General features: G+C 38.5%; 1 protein-coding gene across 3 annotated transcripts; it reads left to right on the forward strand.

Annotated features, from left to right (window-relative positions):
- Positions 1-3,305: 3,305 nt before the first annotated feature.
- On the forward strand, positions 3,306-26,894 carry tcf3b (transcription factor 3b). 3 transcript variants are annotated; one of them, XM_049465538.1, is made up of 21 exons: positions 3,307-3,843; positions 6,877-6,973; positions 9,267-9,339; positions 13,218-13,291; positions 13,563-13,635; positions 14,510-14,550; positions 14,652-14,784; positions 15,180-15,226; positions 18,318-18,417; positions 18,559-18,695; positions 18,805-18,931; positions 19,305-19,363; positions 19,823-19,901; positions 20,228-20,301; positions 20,429-20,620; positions 20,930-21,041; positions 21,152-21,284; positions 21,755-21,808; positions 22,433-22,665; positions 22,808-22,955; positions 23,138-26,894. In XM_049465538.1, the coding sequence occupies exons 2-20, from the start codon at positions 6,899-6,901 to the stop codon at positions 22,951-22,953; spliced, it is 1,962 nt and encodes a 653-aa protein (XP_049321495.1). In that variant the 5' UTR covers positions 3,307-3,843; positions 6,877-6,898; the 3' UTR covers positions 22,954-22,955; positions 23,138-26,894. The 3 variants fall into 3 exon arrangements, with proteins under 3 accessions (XP_049321496.1, XP_049321495.1, XP_049321497.1); XM_049465539.1 differs by lacking the exon at positions 21,755-21,808 and having other exon boundaries at positions 3,306-3,843; XM_049465540.1 differs by lacking the exon at positions 6,877-6,973.
- The last annotated feature ends 90 nt before the right edge of the window (positions 26,895-26,984 follow it).

Consider the following 26,984-nt stretch of genomic DNA (forward strand, 5'->3'; position numbering starts at 1 on the left):
CAAAGAAAACACACATCTGTGTAGACCTGAAATGATTTTCACAATATGTGTAGATGATTAATACGATGATTATAATGATACAAACAAAGGACTTTTGTTAATTAATTCTACAGTCCAAACATCAATTAGGTAATTTAGGTCACTGTAATTTATGGCAAAGCATATTCATACAATCACGATACAACCCAACTTGCTCATTTATGGCATAAAATAACATATATAAACAAAAAACAGCATTTACAGTCAACTGAGCCACAGCATGACTTTTTCTTTCATGCACTAATTAAATGATAATTCCATGTTAATTCCTTCACAGTGTTTTATGCTGCATTAATTACACTGCATGAACAAAAGTATTGGGACATATGCTTACTCATTGTTTCTTATAAATTAAAGGGCATTAAAATGGGTTCTCCTGCTTTTGTTTGAGTAATTGCCAGTATTTGCCAGACAAGGCTTTCTACTACATTTTGAAAAATTGTTGTAAGGATTTGTCCCAAATTGGTGCACATTATTCAATAGAAGGGTGTCCACAAACATTTGGACACATAATGTAGCTTTCACATATCATACCCTGACCAATTTTTCACATGGATAAATATTTTAGATGTTTGCACACACAAATGTCTGAATGATTAGCACAAATGTATAAAACATATGCTAATTTTACTTCTACATCTGGTGTTAATTACAGACAGAGGGTGGAAGATGACTGGAAGGAAGAAAGAAGGGCTCAACGGAGTCACTCTCGCAGATAATGAATCCTACTATGCCTAGGGAAAGCTTCCAAAATTGACCCTGGCCCACTACCAGAGCCTTATTTTAGGTTCTCAAAATGAGCTGTATTTCTGCTTTAATTCTGTTTTAATTCACTGATTTTACAACAATACAAAATTACTGTATAATGTACACTTGCATTGTCTCAGTTTATTCTAAACTTTAGTGTGCTCAAGTGCACATTTTCTGTCCTCTGTTTTCTCTCTTTTCTTTTTGTCCATTGTGACCCACCCTCCCTCCTTCCATCCCGTTGCCCTCGTGCATGCTCTCCATGTCAGGCCCAGCTGTTACTACAAACTACTTGGAGCGTTTACAAGGCCTGTAGTGAACACTGACAACCGAGCTGTTCTTCCCCAAAACCCCACTGCGCTCTCAAGACCACTACGCTACAATTATCACCCTTTTTCTATTTCAGGAAAAATGAAAGTGTGATACCATTATATGTTACGTGATGAACTGCACAGTTTCTTGATTTAACTGGAACTGTAAAGGTATGTGTAAACGAGCTGTATTCTTTTTACCCTTGCAGTTCCTCTGCACACCATACAACACCCTCGGGGTTAATTATTTCGATTTGCCCAGGCTCTCTTTCCCAGAGGGAGATTCCTGTTATTATTTACCAGTTTTAATTCTCCCTGCGGTTGCTATCTGCACATATTTTTCCCCTGAACTCATGTCGTTGTTTTCAGAAGCAAGGAACAAAACCATGTTTCTTCAAAGTGACAAATTTTCAGGAGGTATTAAAAATATTATTATGTTTATTGTAGTAGGTAATTTCTGGCCATTAATATTGTCATGTAGACTAGTTATTAGGCCTGTTACGATAATTACCAAATTAATTATTGACTTATCGTACAATATCGTTACCTCAATAATATTTCATAGTCGTGATATTGTTTATTGTGTTTATTTGTATGAGACAGATCTAATAATTATATACTATACAATCCTCACAACCTGAAGGGTAATGTTTTAAAATATATCAAAATGTGTTACCGCTGTCATAAGTAAGAGAGAATGTCGCATTAGAGTTCACATTATAAATATTGCAATGAGCTATAATGTTAATAATAAAATCACCAGCTAGATTTAGCCTTTAGTGACTCAGAATCTAATGCTTTACTTTTTTTTCTGCTTCCATTGCATCACTTCTCAAGAAGAGACCACTTTAGTTTCTCTGATTTTGCTATTTATAGGTATATGTTTGAGTAAAATTAACATTGTTGTTTTATTCTATGAACGACGGACAACATTTATCACAAATAAAATATTATCTTTGAGAGCATTTATTTTCAGAAAATTAGAAATGGCTGAAATAAAAAAATATGCAGAGCTTTCAGACCTTAAATAATACAAAGAAAACAAGTTCATATTCATAATGTTTTAAGACATCAGAAATCAATTTTTGGTGGAATTACCCTGGTTTTTAATCACAGTTTTTATGCAATATTTCAAGTAGTTCAGCTTGATTTAATGGCTTGTGAACATCCATCTTTCTATTGTTTATATTCCAGAGGTTTCCAATTTGGTAAAATCAAAGAAACAAATTTTTAAGTGGTCTCTAATATATATATGAAACAGATCACCTGTTGTGTTTTGTTCTGAATACAGTTAAATCTGACCCTCTGACCTATAAAGCTCTAGCTACATGGCCTGGCCCCTCTTCAAACCTCTTTGCATTATTTTAACTGAGTAAGTTTTATCACTATCCTCCTGAGTGTGACCTGATTATGGGCACTACCTAAACTGTAGTACCTACGCGTGTCTCTCCATCCACCCTGGTTTGCTTTCTCTGGCCCTCAGGCTGCCCACCCCTCCCCCACTCTGCGCTGTTATGATCCCCCCAGTCCAGTTCTATGAATCTGCCACAGGGAGAGAGAGAGAGATCACCCAAGTTCTCTGGTCACGGTCACAATTTGGCTTGAATTGGGCATTCAGGAGCAACAAAAAAGCTACAAACAAGAAACCCACTAATAATATCTGAACTTTTCTAAAAAAACAAACAAACAAAAAAAACATTTTTACACATAGCCCTACAGAAGCCTTCGTACAGTTCACCACTACTGTAAATCTATATTAATTATTATATTGGGCCATAAAAATGTAGTCTCAACAGGGTGCACTCAGACACAATATACACAATCTTTTTAAATAACATTTAACTAAACGTTTAGCTACATAAATGATAAAAGGCAAAAACATATTCCTGTTTTTTTTTGTTAACAAACATGTCAAAAGACACACCTCTAGCTTAGCTACCTCGTTTTTAAACTATATAAAAATCAATGCCCAAATGTCCAGTGCGGGCGGCGACGCTAACCAGAGCAGTAAAATGATGTCACAAGCCTCGCTCAGACCCAGCGTCACAAACAAGGGCGGGCACTAGACCATTTTCTAGTTGGCCATTGGCTGATATTACCGTTCATCACATTGTGCCACTCTCCTATTGGCCACTCCTCTGCGGGTTTATCTCCCCATCTCATGCTGCTCCTGTACGCGTTGCGACTTATTCTCCTACTGTCTACGTCCGCCGACGCATGTAGTCCAGAACCGCGATTCTATTTTACGATTCACTGTTCGCTGTGGACTCCTGCATTGCGCGTTTTAAAGCGCCACTCGCGTTGCTGTATTTGTTTCGCGTGTTTAAAAGGTGGCGACAGAAGTGTAGGTCTCCTTTTTATGATCATTTGAAACTGGACACCGCTGGCGTCTGAGGCCCCTCTTTTCCGCGCGGAGGAATACGTTGTTGCTGCTGACAATGTGGATGGAGGTGGTTAAGATGTCTACTAGAAGAATGAATTCATCTCAATTGTAGCAACAAAAAAAGAAGAGAGTCGCCGGGGAGAGAGACTGTTTGGATACCGACCGTTCGCTTTTGTGTTTTTTAAAGCGTGGATTTTCTACCGAAGGATGTTTAAAGCGGGGTTAGGAGCCGTTTCGCGGTGATACGAGGCTTTTCAATGCGCTGAGCTTCAAATTCTCTTCAAGTTTGTTGTTTTTTTTTCTCCCGCGAAGAGTCAGCCTTTGCCTTATTGCCGCTGGATGTCAAACATCTGATAAAGAAAGGTGAGCACGCCAGGCTTTAGTTTGGTACTTTGCTCCACTTGGGTTGTGTGCAGTGAACTCTTATTTACTTAAACCTCCATTTGTAGCTGCTGGGGCTGCGGAGTCACTTATTATTGTTGTGTGTTAAACTTCCAATTTCCCCTTGAGTAAGTTTTCCTATGGAAAGGGGAGGAGGAGGAGCAGGAGGGGATGCCGGGGTTTTGTGTGGAGGGCTGAAGTGGCCTCTAATCAATTCTATCTCAACTCCAATGCCTCTTTTGTCCCTTTTATCAATATAAGGATTTAGGGGTTAACTTTGTTTGACTGGTACCCTGACCTACCAGTCCAGGGGCTGTCATTGGCACGTAATTTGTGAGCATCTTCAGTGTTAATTTGGGTAAACTCCTTCAAAAAAAAAGTTCTGCAGTTGAGTTTGTGTTTAGCACAGTTCAGGACTGAACTCACAGCCACTCTTCTTTTTTTTCCAGCAGTCGTTAAATGACTAATGAGCAAGTCTCACATTTTTGGCAGGAAATTCCTCTTGCTTCGCCCCCAACCCCCACTGTCTGCTCCCTCAACTCCATCAAATCATTTCTCCTATTGAAAAGAAATATATATTTTATTCAACTAATTAGTTAAATAACGTTAGCTATGTCTTTTTTTGTCGAGCTTGCGAGCTACCTAATGTTATTAGTTAAGTAAGCTAACGTTACGTTAACTAGTTGGCGACTCAGCAGATGAAGTTCATAAAGAGCAGTGCTAAGCTAACCTCAGCTTTTTAGTTAGTTATCTAGTTACTATAACGTTAGCTAAAAATGCTGAAAACTTAGTGATTTTAAAAATATTGTTAAACTCACGTTGTTGGCTGTATTCTTCATTTTGTGGTTAGAAATAAAGGTTTGTGTCTTCTCTTTTTGGCTATTGGAATTGGTAGCTAACGGAGTAGAATGAGTTTACAACCGGGATAAATATTTACATTGTTTGAGTCTGGGCAGCTCGCCCTGCCTATACACGAAGAAGGGAAATGGCATTAGTTAAGAAATATCGCCACACTAAGAAAATGTTTGTTTTTAATGCCTAGTTTGCATTTTCAATTTTTTATTCGTGTTTTGGTCAGGTGGTTAATTTTGGTTGCGCTTCTGTGAATCAACAGTTTCCCTCACCATGATTCTAAAGTATAACTAGCTGGGTTAGTTTAGCTAAATCCCTTGTTGTTTTTTAATATTCCTTTTCTTTTTACACCTTTTTCATTTAAAACTTGCCTTTTTATTATTATTATTATTATTATTATTATTATTATTATTATTATTATTATTATTGTTGTCCATCCTATGAAGTATCAATTCTGTGATCTGTTGGTTAAAGAAGTAGCGAATGCACTATATGATTATTAAACTTTTTTATTTTTTTTTATATGTTATTATTAAACATTTCTTTACTTAAAAATTGATTCGCAGAGAAATCAGATCTACTTAAAATTCACTTCTTCTAAGCACAAAACTAAATACAGTTAGTTTAGTTTTGGAGATACAAGTCTAATGTAATAGAAACCTGTGTCACCCCAAAAAAATGTTACATGACTTATACAGCTCTGAAAAAAATTGAGAGACCACTTCAGTTTCTGAAAAAGTTTCTCTGATTTTGCTATTTATAGGTATGTGTTTGAGTAAAATAAACATAATTCTTTCTTTCTATAAACTACGGACAACATTCCTCCCAAATTCCAAATAAAAATATTGTCATCTAGAGCATTTATTGGCAGAGAATGAAAAAATGTCTCAAATTTAAAAAAAGATGCAGATCTTTCAGACCTTAAGTAATGCACAGAAAACAAGTTCATATTCATGAAGTTTTAGTATAGAATTCAGAAATCAATATTTGGTGGAATAACCCTGCTTTTTAATCTCCTCCACCAGTCTTACACACTGATTTTGTATAACTTTATTCCCCTCATGGTGCAAAAATTCAAGCAGTTCAGCTTGGTTTGATGGTTTGTGATCATCCATTTGCCTCTTGATTATATTTCATAGATTTTCATTTTTGTAAAATCAAAGTAACTCATCGTTTTTAAGTGGTCTCTTATTTTTTTCCAGAGCTGTAGCTCCAATAAAGCTGACAAGTTGGTAAAGTAATAAAGCCATCCTCAACCATGTCTTATTCAACAGTGTTGGGTGAGGGTGTAAGATTTGTAAGATTTTTGTAGTGAACTATTCTCCTATATTACAACTTCTCAGCAGCCTTATCAGAGAAATAGCTCTTCTACAGACAGCTCCCAACCAAAAGGGTTTCAATCTTTCTACAGCATTGTTATCATTGGTTGAAAGATGCCACTTTACAAAGCCAAGGCCCTTGACCTGTAAAAGTAAGTGGGCTTGATGAAGACTTTTCACTGGGAAGAGCATAAAACTGGCAGAAGAAATATCTCTTTCTGCCATGTATTTTAAGTGCCAGTTCTTTGCTGTGTGGAGGTCTGTTTCACCACTCTGCTGTAGGATACTTGAAAAGTTGAACTAGGCCTGATTTCTGCTGTTGTCTAAAGAGTGTTAAAGGCATAACATAACTTTACAGTTGGGGAAATACCAGAGCAGGCCAACACTACAGCTGGGGTGCAGGTTAGAAAATGTACTCATGTTCGTATAAGCTGTGTCTGGCCTCTTGTTTCGTGGTATAGTGCATATGTGTTATACATATTTGGATATTATGAAATGATGTTCATATCGTGAAGGCGTGTCTAGATGATTTTCTGTGTTGTAGTACATCTTATTTGGATTAAAGGACAATAATATTTTTAGAAATTGGCATGTTTTAGGACAACCTAACTGATCAGTGTATAATGTCGTAGGGGTGACTTTGGGTCAGTGCAGAAGAAGTAAACCATAAACCAAAACGTTATTGCCAGATTGAAACTGATTTGCCAGTTGATCACTGAGTTGCCATCTCGATGTCTCTGCTTTTGAGTGTAGCGTTACACAACTAACTTCTTCTGAAGACACTTAGTTTACTTATTTTCAGGAGTTTAGTTTTATTCACGTCAGTTAAAACTTTCTCTTGCAGGGCTCATTAAAGACAGTGGGGCATGAACGAGCAGCAGGACCACACAATGGCGGTCGAAACAGATAAGGAACTCAGCGACCTCTTGGATTTTAGTGCGGTAAGAAAAAGAGTAAATGTGTGTGGGGGGTTGGGCCAGGAGGTGGGACATGGTGGGTTGGGCGGCGGGTGGAGGGGGGTATCAGGGGGTTTAGGGAGTTTGGAGTTTGGTTGAGGGCACACTAGAGAAGTTCATTAGCTGTTTCCTGATTGTGTCTTTGCTTTTAGTTGAGAAGCATGTTATCAGTTGTTGAAATTTGGGTCTGCATCTGATCCAGTTTTTTGGAATTGAAGTAATATTAGTGCATGTTCCTCCATGAGTTGCTTCTGAATTATTTGATGGTCTGATCTTTTCTTTATTTTCTTTGAATCGTGAGATCACAGTCTTGATTCTTTGGTTTTTGGTAGATCCAGGCATGTACACAAAGACATTTCAGTACATGCAAACATTGGTTGTCAATTTTGCCCCCAGCTATGTGAGACATTTATGCGTCATGACAAGACCGTGGCAAGGAATCTGACATGGAAACTCACCTCAGTGGATGCAATGTGGAATGATTGTAATGCTCACATCTAGCTTCATGGTCAAGCAGCAGTTTTATTTCATCCTGCCGTTTGAACTGTGCTTTAAAACCCATTCATTACAATAAGATGGTTGGAAGAAAGGTTATTATGGGGGAAAAAAACTTTTTTTGTAGTGTCAGGAGGTGCAAGCCTTTGAATCCTAATAAGGAAAACATTGTGTAGCAAGAACAGTGAGACTGCAGTCATTCCACATTTTTCATTCCAGTGAAACTGCTTAGACAGGCCTAACCTCAAGAGATTTGCAGGCTACATATATTAGGGACTCAGCTCTGTCATCAGGTTTACTGCAGTTTTCAGATGCAAAAATGTGGAGTTTTTTTCCGCTGTATTCAAAACAAGCTCAAATTAGTAAAGCCTGGCTGGTTAGATCAATAATTTATAATTAACTTAAATTTCCTACTTTTTATTTAAAAAAAAGTAAACCATAGAGATCAACAGAGGTAAAAAAAAAAAATTGCAGACCTGACCCAAACCCACAACTTGGACTTATAACTTGCATATTGCTGGGGTGGCATAATTGAGTAAGCCTGGAAGAAAATGTGGACTCAGCTTTGTCCAGCTTCTTTATGATCAAATTAGCTTTGTTTTGCTTTCGGGTGGCAAAAAGAAAAGACTGGTAGATTTTAACATAAAAAACAGGTGCAAAAAAGATGTCTGTTATGTTTAGTCATCAGAGCAAGGCACATTAGTACTTGTCGTCCCCTGCAAGAATCCCTTTGGCTATTCAACTGGGACACATGCCAGCATTTCTTTAATTGTAACATTACTGTTTTTCTTAATAACACTATACTTAACATGTATTTAAGTATTTATGAATTTCAAATCACTTGAGTGTTGTCTATATCTGAAGAACTTTGCATCTGATGTTTTGGTGTGTGTATGGTCATGAGTGCTCAAAAAAAATCTTTCTACTACTTGTATATTTGCAGGTTTATCAATTTATTGTTGCACTGAATAACTGATTGTATTGTCACCAATGCTGGGCAGCTAAATGGAAAGATTCAAAGCCTCATATAAATGTAATATTCTTTTAAAAAAGAACCTTTAAACTACATGTTTACTCACGTACTTCTGCTCTGTTAAGTCTATAATGTAAAAATAACATGGAAAACTCACACTGAGCAACTCAAGCAGCTTGCACCAAAGAATAAAGCTGTGATTGTTGCCCATTGCAATAGTAGTTCATTAAATAATAATTTTGTTAAAATAGTCAATTAACCATAGTCTTTAAGTCTTATTGCCCAACAGGTGTTACTGTATTCTTTGCATGAGAACAGTTTAAAAGAGAAGAAAGTTTAAACTTGTTAGGGAATTAGAAAATTGTAAAGTAAATAAAGAAAAATATTTTTAACTAACTGTGGCAAGCATGATAACAGCTAAAGCCATAATAATAGGATGCAGTTCTTTTTTAGCAGTGAAACATGATGTATTGAAAGTATAATACATTGGTAAGTATATGACTAGCTCTACAAGTGGAAATGTACATTATGAACATCATGTCAAAGTGGTTCTGTGTATTTAATCAATGCAATCTTACCTGTAGTTAAGCTGTTACTTTGTGTGAGATGCACACTTGGCTCATGATTGTAGAACAGATGTAATGGCATAATTGAGACAAATACAAAAAATAATGAATAAATTAAATAAAGATATGTATGTATATGTGGAAGTCTGTGTTTGGGTGTACCTGTTGATCTGATATCTGGACTGAGCTGAGTCGGTGCTGCAGGCTATATAACATTTGCTTCTGTGTTCTTACTTTGCTGTAGATGTTTGCGCCCCCTGTAGCCAATGGAAAGAACCGGCCAACCACGCTTGCCAGCAGTCAATTCAGTGGCTCAGGTAAGATTGTCAGGTTCCTCTGCCAAAACAGTATATATATTTTGTTTTCTTTTTTATTTCTGTTGCCCTTTTTTCATAATATAATAATACAATTCAGTACTAAACTGGCCACAGCTTCAGTGTGTTAATCTTACCTATATTGATGAAGAGGCTTGTTGGCCCCTAAAGTAATTTCAGGTTGAAAGGTCAAGTTAAGGACCCTTCTTTGAGCCTATTGTCTTTTTTGTTTGTTTAACCTCCTTTACTTTCCACTCTTTGTGTTTACCCTTGTCATTGCCTAGTCTGGCACCACATCACATGGCTCTGCAATCTTAGGGATGTGTTAAAAGCTTGAGGTGTCCTTGCATTTCTATCAGACTTTTTTCTGGCCTGTGTGCTTTTCTCTCCATCGACACACCAAACATTTCCCTGAATCAGACCAATCTGAGAACAAAGGGTTAAATGAAGGACTTACAGTCTCCAAACGATTGCCCCACCCCTCAACAACAGAACACTTTCTCCCCCCACCGACTCACAGGAAACGTCTCTGCTCCGAAACAAAGCCTCCTCCATGCCCCCTACCATCTCTGGAACTCTCCAGAAGCTCAGTGTGAAGATGGGAAAGGACATTCTGTTAAGATCAGTGGCAAATTTCTCAGTTTGGGGCATACTTAAACGGCAGTTCTTTAACAGTGACAAGCTAATCTCTCAGTTTGAGATCTTGTGGTAGCTACCTGTTGGTTCCAAGGTGACCCAGGCTCATGAATATCTTTATGGTTAGTAAGAGATAATAAGTAGGTGCCAGGGTCTACCTTGTTAAATGTCTTATAAGTGGCTCAGTCAAAAAAAAAAAACACACAAATGTTTTTGTAGCTGTGATGGTCTAAAAAAGAAGATGGCACTTGTGATTCTTGATCAGCCTTTTTTTTATTCTTGAGATTTAGTAGCCTTGGGCATTTGTTGACCACAGACACTGTGACTGAGCTCTGCAGAACAGAATGTGACATCTCCAAAATTACATGACCTTCTTTCAGTGGAGATGATTTTGAAGTTTCTTTTACTGAAGTGACTGACCAGCAATGGCACTGTAATACTGAATGAACCTGGTTTAACAATATGAAATCATATAAAAGGGGTAGAACATTGTGTGTCTCCTAGAAGTCACAGATCCTAGAAGCACGCCAACCCATCGTTTTTGGAAAACGTTGGGTCAGTGTGCTCTGGTCTGCAGGAATAATAAAAAAAAGCATATTTTAAAAAGCAGTGGCCTTCTTGTTTGCATCTGCTCTTCAGAACAAAAGTGCTTGGAAGGGTGCTAATTGCATTAAAGCCCTGCTCCCCCTCTGTAGTGTTTTGGTGGCAAGTCGCCTTTGCGGGAAAGCCTCACCCTGAGGGAGCTTGGCCAGGCGTCCTCTTGCTCACCTCTACAGCTGCCTGTCCTGTCAGCTGCTGAGGAAAGTACAGAGCCCATTTCCCTCTTTCTCACACCCTAGCACCCTGTCAACCACTTGCATACCTTAAAACTGTAAATTTCAGACTCATTGTTCTGTAACTACTGTAACTATTGCTGTAATTGTAGTAACTACAATAAAATTAGATTATTAACTGAACCCATATATGGATCTTTGCACATCAACTGTTGTTAGAGGATGCTTCTGGCAATTCTTGAACATTTTTGTGTCCGTCTAAATAGGAATTCAGGTGTTCTGATTGCTTAGGTATACGATTTTGTTTTTCGAATAAATGCTAACACTGGTTTTAAAGCCACAGTTCTCATAGTCTTTCCTGCAAATATCACAAACAGATATACTTAAGCTTACCAGAACGGATGTGAACGTTTATCATTTACATGTTTAGCCATGCGAGGCATGGTAACCACTGACTGAAACTGAATGGACGGTTAGAAATGCATGTGGTGCAGAGCATTCATTTTTGAACATGACTGTTGGCTAAAGTTTAGCTTGTCTCTATAAAAAGTGTGATAAACACTCAGATAGGGACTAAACTGCTGAGTTTTTATCTTTCACTGCCAGTATTACCACAAGTCATTTTTGGCTTTGGTGCTGACCAGAATAACAGTGGCCTTGCTGTCACAATCTTGCGGTTTGAGCTTTTGATTTAAAATTTTTTAGACTTAATGTTGGTGTTGGGAGACAGCTATAATTGGTAGTAATTTGCATTGTAAGGAGTTATCACAGTGTTGTGGTATTGCAGAAGTCTGCAGTATGCTAATGAGCTCTCAAAGCATGTTTTTAACTCTGTGCTCTAACCAGTCCAAGAATGATAAATAATTTTGATCAAAAATAGCAGGCCAGACTTTTTCAATGATACATTTTTTCTTACTATGTAAAACAAACATTATTATTTCTAGTGGTGTGCTGACCAAATTGGTTTGTTTTGTATTGACCAAAATGCCTGGATCGAATATAATATATATTATAAGAATAATATAATCAAATATATTATCCTTAAAAAATCCTAGAATTATTAATTCTAGAACCCAAGCCTACATCCCTGCCTGTAATTTAGGCTGCATTAGATTCTTCATAGAGTATTTCTAGAAACTTAGATGGCCATGTTAAGCAAAGTGCATTCAGACAAATGTATTATTATCAGCTTAGATTAAGACAGGGAAAAAGATGGTATCTGACTGCTATCAGTCTAGTCAGATACATAAGGCTGCAGAATCTGTATCAGATAAGATTGAGTGTTATCATGCCATCATGTCTCTAATAATCACAATACTATCAGGCTATCCATACTGTAAATCTGTACTATAATCCTGTATTATAAACAAATGGTATCTTCAGAGGTTCTTGATAGACCAGCACCCTTAAACTCCTGTAGAGCCGCCAAAGACCTGCTATTCCTGCCAGTTAAAGCCTAAATTCAAACCCCTGTGATGCTCAGCCTACTTATGACATCCCTGCCGTTTTATTCTAGCTCTGTATCTGACTTTCCTTTCCCTCATGTTCCCACCTAAAATGATTTTATGTGTCGGATTCTTTCACAAGGCCGGTCGGTGCCCGCTTCATTTGCCATGCTGCCTGCGTAGGCTCCATAGATCACGGCTGTCAGCGTGGATGTCGCTATTTGCACTGCTTTGTTAGCTTCATCACTCATGCTCAGCCTTCAGCCGCCGCACTTGCCGAGACCCCCTCTTCCCTCACACATTTTTAATTAGACCTTCAAAAAAAATCAAAAGGAGAATATGAATATTCATAAAGCAACTGCATTAATATGCACAATTATGCAAATCAGCATGCAATTAAGCTGTGTGTCTCTGGAGAGCTTTGCGAGCATTAAGGCATAAGACAGGGAGAGAAAGGAAAGGCTTAAAGGAAATTTCTGCTCTGTATACCTTTTTTTAAATTCTCTTATGGTGCTTTTGGAAACTCTGGCATATAGACCTGTTTACCAGTCGTCTATATGTGAAGCAGGTTTTAGTGACTAAAAGCATGGCATAGCTTGTCCATATTAATCGCTGAACCCTTTTTCTGTTCCCCCTGTTCAGCATCATTGCCAAGCCCAGCTTAATGCTATTACAGCAATTCTTTGATCTGTTGTTTTTCGTTTTCCCCTTTTCCATAATTTCTTCATCCTAATGAGATTCTAGTGAACGAGTGGTCTCTTCATGGTCACGGATGTTGAGGCTTGCTGAATGACATGGATTATTAGTGTGGTGTGATGCCTTGGGATGAGATCCATTGCTTCGGTGTTTGAGGCTATGGCTCCTGTAATTGGAGCTCCGCAAACCAAATGTCAGAAGAAGCCTGTGTGAATAAACACTGAAGGGACTTAGTAGTTTATGTTTTTATGTTTTTTTTCCTGCCCTTCTGAATCTCTCAGCTTTTCTATACCGTCTGTCGCTAACTCTCCTGGTGTTCTGTGTGTTAAAGGCTTGGACGAGCGCAGCAGTTCCAGTCCTTGGGCTGCTGGAGAGCAGGGCAGCCCTTCATTCAACCAGGAACGGGTATGTGTATGAGCCAGAGACAGGGCTTTAGTTCAGAGACACTTATAAAAACCCATTTATTTTCTTTTTTTTCTTTACAAGTAGTCATAATATGCAAAAAGCTTTTGCCTTTGTGTATTGAGAGATGCTGTGCATCTCATATCCTTCTATGTACTAGCATAATTGGCCAATAAAGCTACAGTCTGAATCTGATTCTAAATAGGGTATAATGGGGAGCAGGTGTGATATGATATCGCTTTGTGTTTTGTTTTGTTTTGTTTTGCTTTTCCAGAGTTATGTTGAGGGCTCACACTACAGCGAGCATGATGGGCTATCTTCCCCATTCCTTAGCTCAGGGATTGGCGGTGAGTTTTACTTCCTGAGTTGTGTGTGTGTGTGTGCGTGTCTGTGTGTTTGTCTGTTCCGGTGATGCTAAGGCCACTGAGGCAGAAACTCTCCCTTGGGTTTAGACCAACAGTGGTTCTTTGTAGCTGAGCACTAGCTCCAGCTTTAGGGGGATGGGCTCACACACAAACCTCCATCTCTGCTATTTCTCATTTCTCATTTATTTTATTTTTCATTCTATGTTGTTTTTTTTTTTTTTTTTGCCTCAGAACTTGTCATCACAACATAATGAATCATAACGTAATGAATCATTTCTATATGAGTAGCAGGTTATAGTCACTGACATCACTGCAAAACTGGACATGTTTAGCACTGAAGCCGTTTTTTGTTCACTCCATTTAACACCACTGCCAAACCCACTATAAAGAAATGCTCCAGCATTTTCAGACTAATCGCTGCATCTGTATTCTGCGGTGGATTAACACTGACAGTAATTCTGGCACGTTTCCTGGTATTTAGGAAAAGAACAAATAATGCTTTGACTCAACTCACTTATAAGAAGGTCTATGAGAAGTTGGTTAAGCACCTGCATGTTGACTTTTATTGTAAGTGGGTTTAAGGAGAGATCAAGTTTGAGATTACTTTGACTAATGTTTAAGTATTTAATTGGATTGAATTTAATTTGTTAGTAAAATTGTATGTTACCACTTTGTATCTCTGAATGTTTAGCTTTTTTTTTATATTCCGTCCAAATTTTAAGATAAATTAACCAACACAATTGCTCCAAAATGACAGTGATGTGCTATTTGTATGGTCATTTTCACTTTTAGTTTAATGACTGCAGAGTTTTATTGCAAAATATACATAAATATAATTAAATATGTTACCTTACAGGTAAGAATGAAAGAGGGCCTTACTCCACATTTAGTTCACAGGTAAGTTTTTTTTTTCCCGTCCCCTCTTACCTGATCAGACTGGTTGTAACTGTTTTTCTATGGTTGATTAGTGTCAAAATTTCTCTGTTCTGTCCATGTAGCCCGGGTTCCTGCCTTCAGACATAGTGATGACCAGTGCAGATGCCATGTCTCCCTCAGGCCTGAAGTCTGGCTCTCAGTTTTACCCCTCATACGGCAGTAACCCCCGCAGACGCCCTCCAGATGGAAGCATTGGTAGGAGAAACTTCTGTGTAAAAATGCTTGAATTTCAAATATGTACAGTAAATTTAAAAAAAGCAGGTGGTCATGTGAGCTATATATATATTTTTTGGTTTGTCATTTGAATATAACTTGTTTAATTATATTTCATTCAGCAAATATACATTTAAAAATGTTTTAAATAATAAAAAACATATTTTGACAATTTTAGACCATTGTAGCAATAGAGGCAATTTAATGTTGCAGAACATTCTAATAATAAATAAAGTTTTATTATTCATTGTTAAAGCGAAGTTTTGTTTGTTTAAATAGAAAGTATATTGGAAAAAATCATGCTTAAAATGTTGATGAGCATTTTGTCAGGCGTGTAAAGCTCCAGCAGACACATTTGTGACCTTTTCCTGTTCCAGACACTCAGCCAAAAAAGATTCGGAAGCCTCCAGGACTACCGTCTTCTGTAAGTATAACCCTGTGGGTCACCTCTGTCCAACCCTCCCGCCGCCGCTCACTGAGCACGTTCAGCATCAGTAGTTTTGTGACAGGAGTCTTGCTCTTATACTGTTTTACAAAACCTCGGGTCTGCAGTGAAGTGCTGTGTGTTTTTAGTATGACAGCAGCTCTTCTGTTTTGGTCTTGATTTAATAAAATAGGTGAATCTGTGAACAGGTGTATGTAATGGCTATTCCCTGAAGCTGAGGAAGCCTTTCACATGTGTAGCCTAATCAGAGAACGCTCATGTTCTGAAAGAGTGGATCCAGCAATTTTCTACTCCAAGGCCTTGTAAGATTTCCAAATTTTCATCCGTTTTGATTTATGTGTTGGCCAAAATTGGTAAATAAATGCCTCTTGGCAGGCACGAGGAAAATACCCCTGTTGTGAAGCAACATATTTAAACAAAGTCATCGCAGGTCTTTTTCTCACTCCTACAGAAATGCACTTTCAGCAGTCAGGCCTGCTTGTTGTAGGCAACATGAAGTGAAGTCGCTTAAACAGGAAGCTGTGATTGATGGTTAAACTAATCAAAAGATACTTGGCGAGAGATTCTCTTGATGTTCTGTGGCTCCAGTAAAGGCCTGATGAAGTGTATTGAGTTTGGATAAAGCTTTGATGAGATTTTGTAATGTATACTTTTGGCCTTGTTGTTTAGTGGAAGTGTTGTGTTGTCTAAAGCCAAAAGAGCTCACCACGTGCCCTGCAGACACACACACACACACACACCCCTCCCCCTCCTTATACACCATCTTTGTATTGACCTACGGCTGGCCACGCGACAGCTTCTTTCTTTTTTTCGTTCTTTCTCTCGCTCTCTCTCTCTCTCTCTTTCTCGGTCCAGCTACTAGTAACAAGTCCACCTTCTGCGCCCCCATTTTTCTTCATTCTTTCTTTTCTTTCTTTCTTTTTTCCACCCCCTCCCTCACTAACCTGTCTGAGCTCAGATTAATAGCTGTTGATGATCCTGAGCTCCCCTCCCCTTCTCTCTTGGAGCCCCTGCTCTGCTTGGGCTGGGTCTGCTAGGTAACTTCCTGTAGCTCAAACCATCCCCCATCCCACCCGTGCTCTAATACCCTAATGCCTGCATTGAGTCTTCTGAGGCTTTAACTAGTAGACTCTTGCTGCAGTAGATTAGTGCTGGACATTGGGACTTTTCTAAAATGTTTTTTATGGCTAGTGTGCTTTTGTGATGTACATATGGAAATACATTTCTAAGTGAGCTGGATAAGTGGAATATATAAAAGTTGTTTTAAAGGCATTAAAGCATTTTAAAGAATGTGTAATTAGTAGATATATAGTAGGCTTTCATGAAACCATTTTAGAAACTGTGCTGGAAGTTGCAGAGGAGTTCCAGATATTTTGTTCTTTTTTCAGAGCTGGATGGTGATGTTTTTGAGTTCCTTTGTGTTCCGTAGGTTAGTTTTTCCTTTGTCACTTACACGTGATGATTTCCTTCCCGTCCTTGTGAGATTTTTTTTTTTTTTTACGCAAACAAACAACCAAAAAAAAACAACGCTAACAAGATTGGAGAACAATCTGTCTTTTTGAGGTTTTTTTGGGGGAGCAAAGGAAGCGTCTCATTTTTCTCTTTGCAACCTTTTTTTTTTTCTCTCTCTCTCTCTGGCTTCCACGTGATCAAGGCAGTCTATTTTTCTCCACTTTTTCCCCTCCTTCAGCAAGACCTCTCCCCTCACTGCTTCTCACCACCTCCCCCTTCCCTTTGCTCCTCTTTTCCTCCTCCCCTCCCTCCCTTTCTCCCTCCCTCTCTCCCTCCACCCTCTCCTCTCTTCAGCCCAGCTGCCTGTGGAGTTGGACTGGCTCCAGGAGCAGGCAGATGGCTCTGTAATTAGAAGTGCATCTCTCCATTCCCTTCCCACTTCTCCCTGTTAAATCAAATTACAGGAAAAAGAGAAATATCAGTTTGCTGGATTTGTCAATTCTCCGCTGGGCTTCAAACGACCCCCCGGTACAGGCGTACACGTGTGCAGTTTCATACACAGTCATACATGGCAAGTGAGGTGGTCGCTCATGGCAGAGCATGACTGGTTCGTGTGTGTGGTGGTATGTGGTTACTTTTGTTTAGCAATAATATGATTCAGCAGCCCCCCACCCAAAAAAAACTGTAATGAAGAAAAAAGACAAAAAACATGAAGTTTAAGTTTAAAGTTGAACAGTGTTTTTGGCAGCTTCTGCTTTTGCAGGAGGATGTTACCCTGTTTTAATTTACTTATATTATCCCTGTTAAGCAAAAAAACCTTGTCTCCATTTTGTCTGTAATGTTAACACAGTGTGTGTGCGTGTGGTTCATTCTGAAATTTCTAATTTCTCATTCACAATATATCAAGAATGCCATACGACAAAAAGAATAAAAAAAAACAAAAACGTTTTTGTTAATGATTTTAAATATAACATTTTTGTAATTTGTGTACATGTGTAATTGTATGGAACACCCATTGCAAACCTTACATTGTTCTTTATTTATTTATTTATTGGACACTGTTACCTATAAGCTGCATTTCCCTTCACCAAGAAATCATTAGGTGAAGGGAATGGTTCTGATTCTGGAATAAAAGGTCATATTTCAGGATGAAATGGGTTCCATAGATGCGGAAAATGCTTCGCTTGATCCTGTAGCGCAGCAGACACTGAGGGTGCTTGATTTGGATGAGCTCTGAGAGATGGTGCCCTTTTGTGCGCGCCCACCCTCTCTCGCACTTGGCTCGTGGGAGAGAGAGAGAGGATGCACAGACTGTGCCACAACACGGCTGTGGCTTCTTTCCCAGCATGCTCTGTTCCCAGTCCCTGCCACTTTAGCTGAGGGGGCACTGCGGAAACACTCGCACACGTCATTAGCACAATAAATAAATAAATAAATAAAACAAAATAAATCTGGAAGTCCTTGACAAACTCTTTCGGTACTTTGTTTTGTTCTCATAAGTGCTGAGTAGCTGAAGCATGCACAGCTGTGCAGATACTACTGTTTAGGTCTTATTGTCTGTTGCTCCGAAGTGCAGATGCAGTGCGCTGCTTTAATGTGTGCTTTTATTTTGGGCCAGGTCTATGCCTCCACGTCTGGTGATGAGTATCCCCGGGACGGCGTGGGTTATCCAGGCTCCAAAACGGGTCCTGTGTACCCTGGCTCGTTCTACATGCAAGGTAGGAGCTAATTCTTTTTTTTTTTTTTATAATTCTAACGTGTTTAGTTCATTCTCATGCAGAATTTTATTTCAGTGTATTTTTTTTTGTTTTATTTAAGAACAAAAATGTAAAGATCTTTCTAACTTTCTGTTAACACAGAGGGTCTGCACCCATCATCTGATCCCTGGGCACCCTCTGGACCTCTGGGCCAGTCAGGCTACTCAGCCATGCTGGGTAACTCGCCCCACATCAGCCAGCCTGGCTCCTTCACTGCCATCAATCCACAGGACAGGATGGTAAGTCTCTCTCTCTCTCTGCTGCAGAAATCTATTTAACCCTTTGCTGCCTCGCTCACTTTGATGATTACACCTCGCTAACGAACTCGATGTGGTGATGTTTTTGTAGAAGCGCCAGCCGCTGCCTCTGTCCCCGCAAAACTACCCTCTACACGGAGCTGACGTCAACGGGTTCCACTCAGGCTCCGGATCTTACAACCACACGTCCTCCATTAATGGAACAGACAGCATTATGGGTGCGACTTTAAATCATTTCACTTGCTGGGTTTCATCATATATGGTGTAGCTTTAAAATCACAATTTTTGATTGTCTTTTAAGAACTTTGGTAGAAAAAAAGTGCATAGCTTTAGTTGTTTTTGGTTTAATCCATTTTTCCATGATGCACCTGTTTTATTGATGTGGTTATGTTTATATTGCGACGGTAAACAGGTTATGTGTTGACCATACATATTTACATATTTTTTCTACTATAAAAACATCCTTATTCTGGCTTTAAATAGCATTTTCTTTTTGCCTTCCTTTTAACAGCTTGAATGTACGTGGTTAACATGTGTACGTTCTGTTTGTAATAAAATAGCAAGTAGTAAGATGTTTGTGTTCTCTCACAGCCAGTAGAAGCTCAGCCACAGGCAGCTCGGGGGATGAGATTGGAAAAGCTTTGGCTTCGGTAAGTTGAAAAAGCTTCTATACTACATCCAGACTGCTTTGATATTTTACTAGATTATATTGTTCAATTAAATTTTAGTTGATATTGATAAGGAAATAATTACACATCACAAACGTTTTAAAGACACATTGATATTGTCCAGACATAGTGGGAACATACAAAAGTATGGTTTTGTGATTGGGCAATGGGTTCTGGGATATGCTAGAAAATAAGTTTTAAAATGTATTGTGATGGATAATGTTGTAGTAATGACGTATTTTTTGTTCACACATTTAACATTATGTATATAGTACAAAGTTGGTACAAACATTCATTTTGTGCATTATTGGAATTTTTCTCTGTGACTTTTTTATATTGTTGTAAAAATTAAGAAACAATGTCCAATTGATCATATTCTCTAGCCCTATTTACCATAATGAAAATCATTTGGGACACTCACCATATGTTTATTTATTACAGATCTACCCATCAGACCACAACAGCAACAATTTCCCCTCCACGCCTTCCACTCCAGTTGGTTCCCCCCAGGGCATTGCAGGTGGGTCATGCGCACCATTTCTCTCTACCCATGTCCAATGTGCATGCACTGTCAGCGCTATGTTGGTCATAGAGCCGGGTCACAGTATTCCTGAGCGTGCCACACCTATATTAGTCTTGCTTTTTAGTAGACACAGATAATGGAGTAGAGGAGCATAGCCTGATACTAGAGCAGCACTTTGATGCTTGTGTTCACATGCACAGACTGTAAATGAATGGTTACTTTTTGCCAAAGCTCTGGAGTGCCCTCTGCTGTCCCAGATTAGACACTGCTAACTGCTTGTTACAGGTTTCATGCTCAGCTTACTGTTGTCTTCTGTTGTGCAGGTGCTACACAGTGGCCAAGACCTGCAGGCCAGACAGCTCTTTCACCTAGCTATGAAGGTGGACTACATGCACTTGTTAGTATATGTTTGTTTTTTTTGCTCTTCTATAATAGCATTTCCTTGTAAATTCTTGTGAATTAAAATAATTAGTGTGTACGCCATTGTCTTTAACATCTGCTTTATTTCTTTCTACGTACAACAGCAGAACAAAATGGATGACCGCCTGGAGGAGGCAATCCATGTGCTGCGCAGTCATGCGGTTGGTGGGGCCCACTCGGAAGTGCACAGCCTATTGGGTGCCGTGTCCTCGTCCGTTCATAACGGAGCTCTGGGAGGCCTCTCTCAGAGCTTTTCTAGTGCTGGACTAGCTCTGGGTAACAGACATCCTTCCATGGTGAGTGTTCACTTTGAGTCGTGCTAATCTGAACGTCATTTAACACCAGATTTGAATGTATTTTTTTTACTGTTAAATTCATAAAAAAACTAGTGATGGTACAGGGAACAAATAGGATCACAACTTATTAGTTAGTAATTGAGACCATTTATTTAAAGAGGTATCAGAAATTCTTGATTTGATGTAATGATAATGCGCAGATGTTTGTGAGAGTTTGCTTTTTAAATGTTATTTTAAAAAGGATGTTTGTTGCATTAATATGTCCATGTACATCTTTAAACATGTTTTCTTTTCCTCCATGTCTCTTAGGCTGCAAGCCACCACAATGACCCTGCATGCCTTCCTCCTAGCACCAGCCTATTACAGACATCCCATGCCTCAGGCACCCCACAGCCTGCAGGAGCACCAGAGGGTTTCAGCAGTAAGTAGCAGCCTGATCTGACAAAACAAGGAGCTTTTATTATTTTATATTTGTACAGAACTTTTTTGTCCTGCTCTGTTTGTCCTTTGACGTTGGGTTTCTGACTTCAGGTTTGCCAGGAGGCTTAGCCTCAAACAGTGCTGACATCAAGAGGGAAGACAAAGAAGACGATGAGAACTCCTCAGTGGCAGATAAGTCTGAAGATGACAAGAAGGACACCAAAGGGTCTCGCAACAAGCCCAGGTATTTCATCAACTGCTGATGGCTTTGCATTTTTAAGTACAGTACCAGGACACACCCTCTCATACAGTGTTTTCTTTATTCTGGACCTAATTCATTTTCTACACTTTCAAAACATAAAGAGAATTAAAAGACACATATGGAATTGCACAGTTAACAATTGTCTAATTCCACATGTGGTGCTGTATAGCTTGAATGTCTGTATTAAATTTACAATATAAAAATGTTTGCCTGGTACTGTATTCTGTTTAAAAAATGAATTGAATGTCTACCAGAAAATTAATGAATATCTACCAAATGCTTTTTAAATAGACACGAAAAGGTCAAAATCAAACCTCCAGAAAGCATATATGTGTGATGTGTTATGTGTTTGCGCTTCCACGAAGGGCCCAACTCATATTAGATGGGTCCTAGGCGTGCTGCCTCCACTCATGGTCTTTTTCCCCCCTCCCCAACTCTCACATTGTTTTCAGAAAGGAGGCGTTTTCCCTCCAGACTCTTTCAAGTGTTTCAGACCAGGGAGAAGAGTAAGTCTCCCACCTTAGAATGCACTGCTGGGAAGCCTCAGGAACAGGCAGTGCACACACTACTGTGTTTTAAGAAACCGATATAACGTTTAAAAATGTCATTTCAAACAGTTTTTTAAATGACTGTTCCCAGTGATGGAGCATTACTTAAACATTTGCTTTTGTGATGTACAATGGTTTAAAATGCACCCACTTGCAATTTCTCATTACAAATTCAAATCACATTGGTAAAGAATTATTACCTGTCAATAATGTATTTGCACTGCCTTTTGAGAGTTTGGAATTAGTGTTTATGAAAAAAACATGTACACCAGTTTGTTACGAGTTAATGTATTACATTATTTAAAAATAATGTAAACAATTGTAGGTTTAACAATTTTTTTAAATGTAAAAATTTTAAGTGTTTCTAAATAGTTGAGGAAAACTATACAGCAATAATTTTTATGAGAAGTGATTCCAAACTTTTGAATAGTAGTGTAATTTTACATGATTGTCTGATGCACCCATGCAACACGTTTTTACTTGCTGATTTTTTTATTTTATTTTTTAAATTTTTTTTTTAAGCTACAGCTTATAAGGTAAAACATTGAATTTTAAACAATGGCTTACTTTTCCCTTTTCTAGTCAAGATGAAGACGATGAAGACCTGCCAGCTGAGGTGAAAGTAGAGCGAGAGAAGGAGAGAAGGGTGGCCAATAATGCGCGAGAGCGACTGCGCGTGCGTGACATCAACGAGGCCTTCAAAGAACTTGGCCGAATGTGTCAGCTGCACCTGAGCACGGACAAACCACAGACCAAGCTGCTGATCCTACACCAGGCTGTCAACGTCATCCTCAACCTGGAGCAGCAAGTGCGGGGTCAGTACTGGCAACCCATTTTTGCCTGCAAGGCCAAAGCATACGTTTGTAAAAGCTAGTTTTGACAGTATTACTTGATTTTTTTTACAGTACACTTTACAGGCTTTCCATGATCTGATTTCTTGTTTCTGTTTTTCTTTAGAGCGCAATCTAAATCCGAAGGCAGCGTGTCTGAAGCGACGGGAGGAAGAAAAGGTGTCTGGTGTGGTGGGCGACTCTCAGATGCAGCTGTCGGGAGCCCACCCTGCATTGGGAGGAGATGGGCACAATCCTGTCAGTCATATATGAGGGTAGGTCTACAGAGGTTCATACTGGTTAGTAGATACACTGCTGGGTATAATGTTGTTAGAACCGACATTATTACAAGTGTGTTTGATTCTGTAAAATACAAAATAATATGTGATTTTTTTTTTTTTTTTGTTAGTTTTTATTCATTTTATTCTATTTTTGATTTATAACTTTTCTCTTGTAGATCCAGCACAGTTTTCTTGGCTCATGGAAGAAGTGGCCTTTTATCTCTTCCTTCATCCTCTTCAGAGTGTGTGCACGCACATGTGCGTATGTTGACATGGAAAGTAAATGAATGAAATGTATGAGGTGTATCTTCACACATCCTGAATCGCAAGAGTACTGCCAAAACTGACACAGCCCATTTTACCGCACTCCTGACCATAATTACCAGCGTAAATGTGAAGAACTCTCTCTGTGGGTTTTTTTCTTCTTCTTTTTTTTGTATTTTTCTGATTCCACGAAAAGATGGAACACAGGGATAGTTATGTTGCATCTGCTATGGACATTTCCCACCCCACTGCTGAGAGTGAGAGGATGAAAACAAATGTCTGAATTTAATCAAGGATTTGTGCCTAATTGTTACATTTTATAAGAGACACTGAAGCAGATTGCTTAAATGTGTGGAACAAATCTGTTTGGAAGTTGCGTGTATATGAGCAATGTTTTATGTAGCTTGGCATTCCCTCCTTAAAGGTACAGTCTTACATGTGTTGTGAAACCAAACCCATGGGACATGGGAGAGAACCTGTGGTGCTTCTGGTGACTGCATATCCCACATTACCCTGTTTCTATGTTGGGAAGAAAGCTCACAGACCAGCTCAACTCATCAGACTATTGCAAAACAAATACTTTCCATCCAGGCTGAGATTTTTCAGTCTTTAAATGCTCTTCAGAATTTTTTAAGCATCACGAGACTTTTACTCAGCTCTTGCCGTATCGCTGGCCCCTGTCCTGCCAGCCAGAGCCAACACGCAGCTCACAGAATCACTCCGAAGGTGTCTTGTCTACTCACTTGCAAGTATTTGGTACGTTTCTATGAAATAAATTCCCCTAGGTTGCTGCCCTGCGCTCTGATACCCGCTTGCAGTGTGTCGACCTCAGCATTCCTTCTTGTTTCCTCTTTTCCCTGCTCCTGTTTAAACCCACAGTAAAGCTGCCAGGCGTCTTGGCCTTTTCCTCTCCGCCTCCTGTCAGCAGTGTGAGACATGCTTGGCCTGTCTGCCCATATAGATGAAGATAATCTCAGATTGGCAGAGTAGAAAACCCAACAGCTCTGCCTCTCATTCTTTTGTCCTTCCAAAACATCGTACCACCAGGATGAACAGTTCAGTTGAGGGCATTTCCTTTGAAGAGGGGTATCTTTTACACACAGTGACCCACTCTCACTGATTGTTGCCAAAAGACTGAAGCCTCGTACATATGTCCACCTTGCACACGCAAAGGATATTATTTCAACTTGAGCAAACGTAAGAATATATATAGATATAAATATATATATATATATTTTTGGTTAGTATATACATTGTAGATTTTTAAAAAAAAGAATAAAAATGACCACTATTAGCTTGAAGTGCAGAAAATATATTGTGCAAGTGAGAGCAGGGACAAGTATGATGGAGTGAGGGGAGAAGTACATTTTCGTAACGGCCCCAGATTGTTTGCATAATGTTCAATTCAGGTCCATTCTATTCAACTATGCTCCACCACCTCAACACGTGGACAATGTTTGTACATGTAACGTTTACTCAGTATTTTGCTGTGTTTAGGCTTCATTTAGTTCTCCTGTCACAAAGGACATAAAGGAGCGCATTGATTCTGATATTTGAGAATGCTTGGAGGCCTGTTATGTTAAAGCTTTTGTGATTTTTCTATGTTTATTGATAGTTGAAATTCTTTCCTTTCATTAGGGAAGGTCAGTAACACAGTATGCCACTGTTTGTAATTACAGTTCCCTTCATATTGAAATGTTCTTATGGAATGACATAGTTATACAGCAGTTATAAAGCAAATATCGCCCAACTTTGTTTCAGTTTTGACTAAGGAACACATTATGCAACTGGTTTTGAATGTACGTTCAAATATAGATTATATCCTTATTTGCTATACACTAAATTACTGCCAGTTCAGTTCACATTAATTTAGTTTCATGTTACAATATATATATATATATCTATCCATTTCTGGGAAAAGCAGTTATTTTGTGTGATAACATGGGTGGTTTGGTGTGTATGTAAGTTAAAAATAGTGTTAATTCCTAGTAGCTATGCTGACAGTGACATGTCCACAGCTATTTAGTGTCCATAATGGACACTTGATGTACCATCAAGTACCAATATTTGTTTTCAAAAAGAGATTGTTGTAATGCATATCAGTTACTGGAAAATACATATAATTGAATTTTGGAACATTTTTCAATGTGGCCTTTTCACTCTCGAGACTCATGCTGAGAGTGGTGCCTTATCAGTGCCTGAAGTTTTTTTTTTTTAATATATATATTGTCCCGAATTTGTTATAGTAAAGGCACGCATATGAAGTTTCTCAACTGACATTTCATTTTTAAGAAAAAGGAATCAGCCTTTCCATAAAGTTGTACATTTATGATTAGGCCTTTTTTGTGTGTTTTGTAAGTCATCTATGGACTCATATTTTTGTCTACTCTGTGTAACCTATTTTTCGTTGTCTTGTCCCTTTTTTTGCTGTTTGTTTATCTCTGACATTGATTCTGATGATATGTTGGTTTCTGTCTCAAAGTCCTTATGGTCTAGAAAGCACATCAAAATATGGGAGAAGGCTTCTCCACAAGGAGTTTAAACACTAGACTGTTAGCAGTATTCTTCATCACCAGCCAAATAATGGGGCCCCTTCTTAAACATGTCTTAGAAAAGTCTGCCTGTTGGACTTTGTCCGGTGGTCAACACAGACTGTTGCAGCCTCTGGAATAGGATTTTGGTTCAGATTTTTAAATAAGTAATAAGGTTATCCTTTTTTTAAATTGATTCAGCAACCTTGCTCTGTCCCACAACACTTGCAGCCAGCATCAGCTCAGAAAAGACAGTCACTGCATCTTCCATGAAACCCATTCAATGCTTTTAACGCACTGTTTACTGATCTGGTCCCACATGTGAAATGCATTACAACTGATGATAGAAAAAGAGAGAAAGTATTTTGCAGGGGAAGTGCTTCAGTCTGGCTTTGAAGCTGCATTATTGGGAGATTTAATGATTTAGTTTGTTAAAGGCAGAGACCATTGTATTCCATAAAACCCTTTCAAAGCTCTGAAAACGTCGACAGGCATGGCAGAAAAAAAATACATTTCAGCTCAATAGAGAGAGCAAGATGTGCTATTTCATGGGCAGTGTTTCAGATCTATCAGCATTAACATTTATGTATTCAGTTTGTATCTATTTGCAGCAAAAAAAAGAAAGAAAAACAACTATACATAGACTGGCTTCTTATACTTTCAGTAGGGACATGAACAAAACTGCTGTTGTGTCTTCAGAGTGCCTCCTTGTGTGTGTGTGCGCATGTGTGCGTGTGTATTTTTGGTCTCTTTTATTTTGGTCTTTGTTTTTATAAGTATATATATATAAAGTAGGTATTGAGAACCTGTCCTGTATATAACAGTAATGTAGCAATAAATGTGCCATTTTTAATAACAGAATTATACGTTTTTTTTTCAATGTCTGGCTTCGAATCTTGTATACCTTGAAAAGAGTTAAATAAATGAAATTGTAAAAAAAAAGAAAAGTCTTATCATTACTTGCAGCACCTACAAAACCCCTGGAAAAAAAAGTGAAAAAAAGTGAAAAATATTTCTGGAATCACTTACAAATTTAGCCATTAAATATCAATATTTATTTTTCCACTAATATTAAGGTGCACCAAAAAGGTAAAATATATGAAAAGAAAATTGTCTTACACTTAACATGGTACACCAGCATTTAGCTAACCTGTTTTTTTTTCCCCTCAATTCTTTTTTTTTTATATCAAACCTTCCTAAAGTTGTTATGGCTATTAAAACATTGGCA

Source organism: Astyanax mexicanus, chromosome 16, assembly GCF_023375975.1.
Source record: "Astyanax mexicanus isolate ESR-SI-001 chromosome 16, AstMex3_surface, whole genome shotgun sequence".
NCBI classification, from domain to species: Eukaryota; Metazoa; Chordata; class Actinopteri; order Characiformes; family Acestrorhamphidae; genus Astyanax; species Astyanax mexicanus.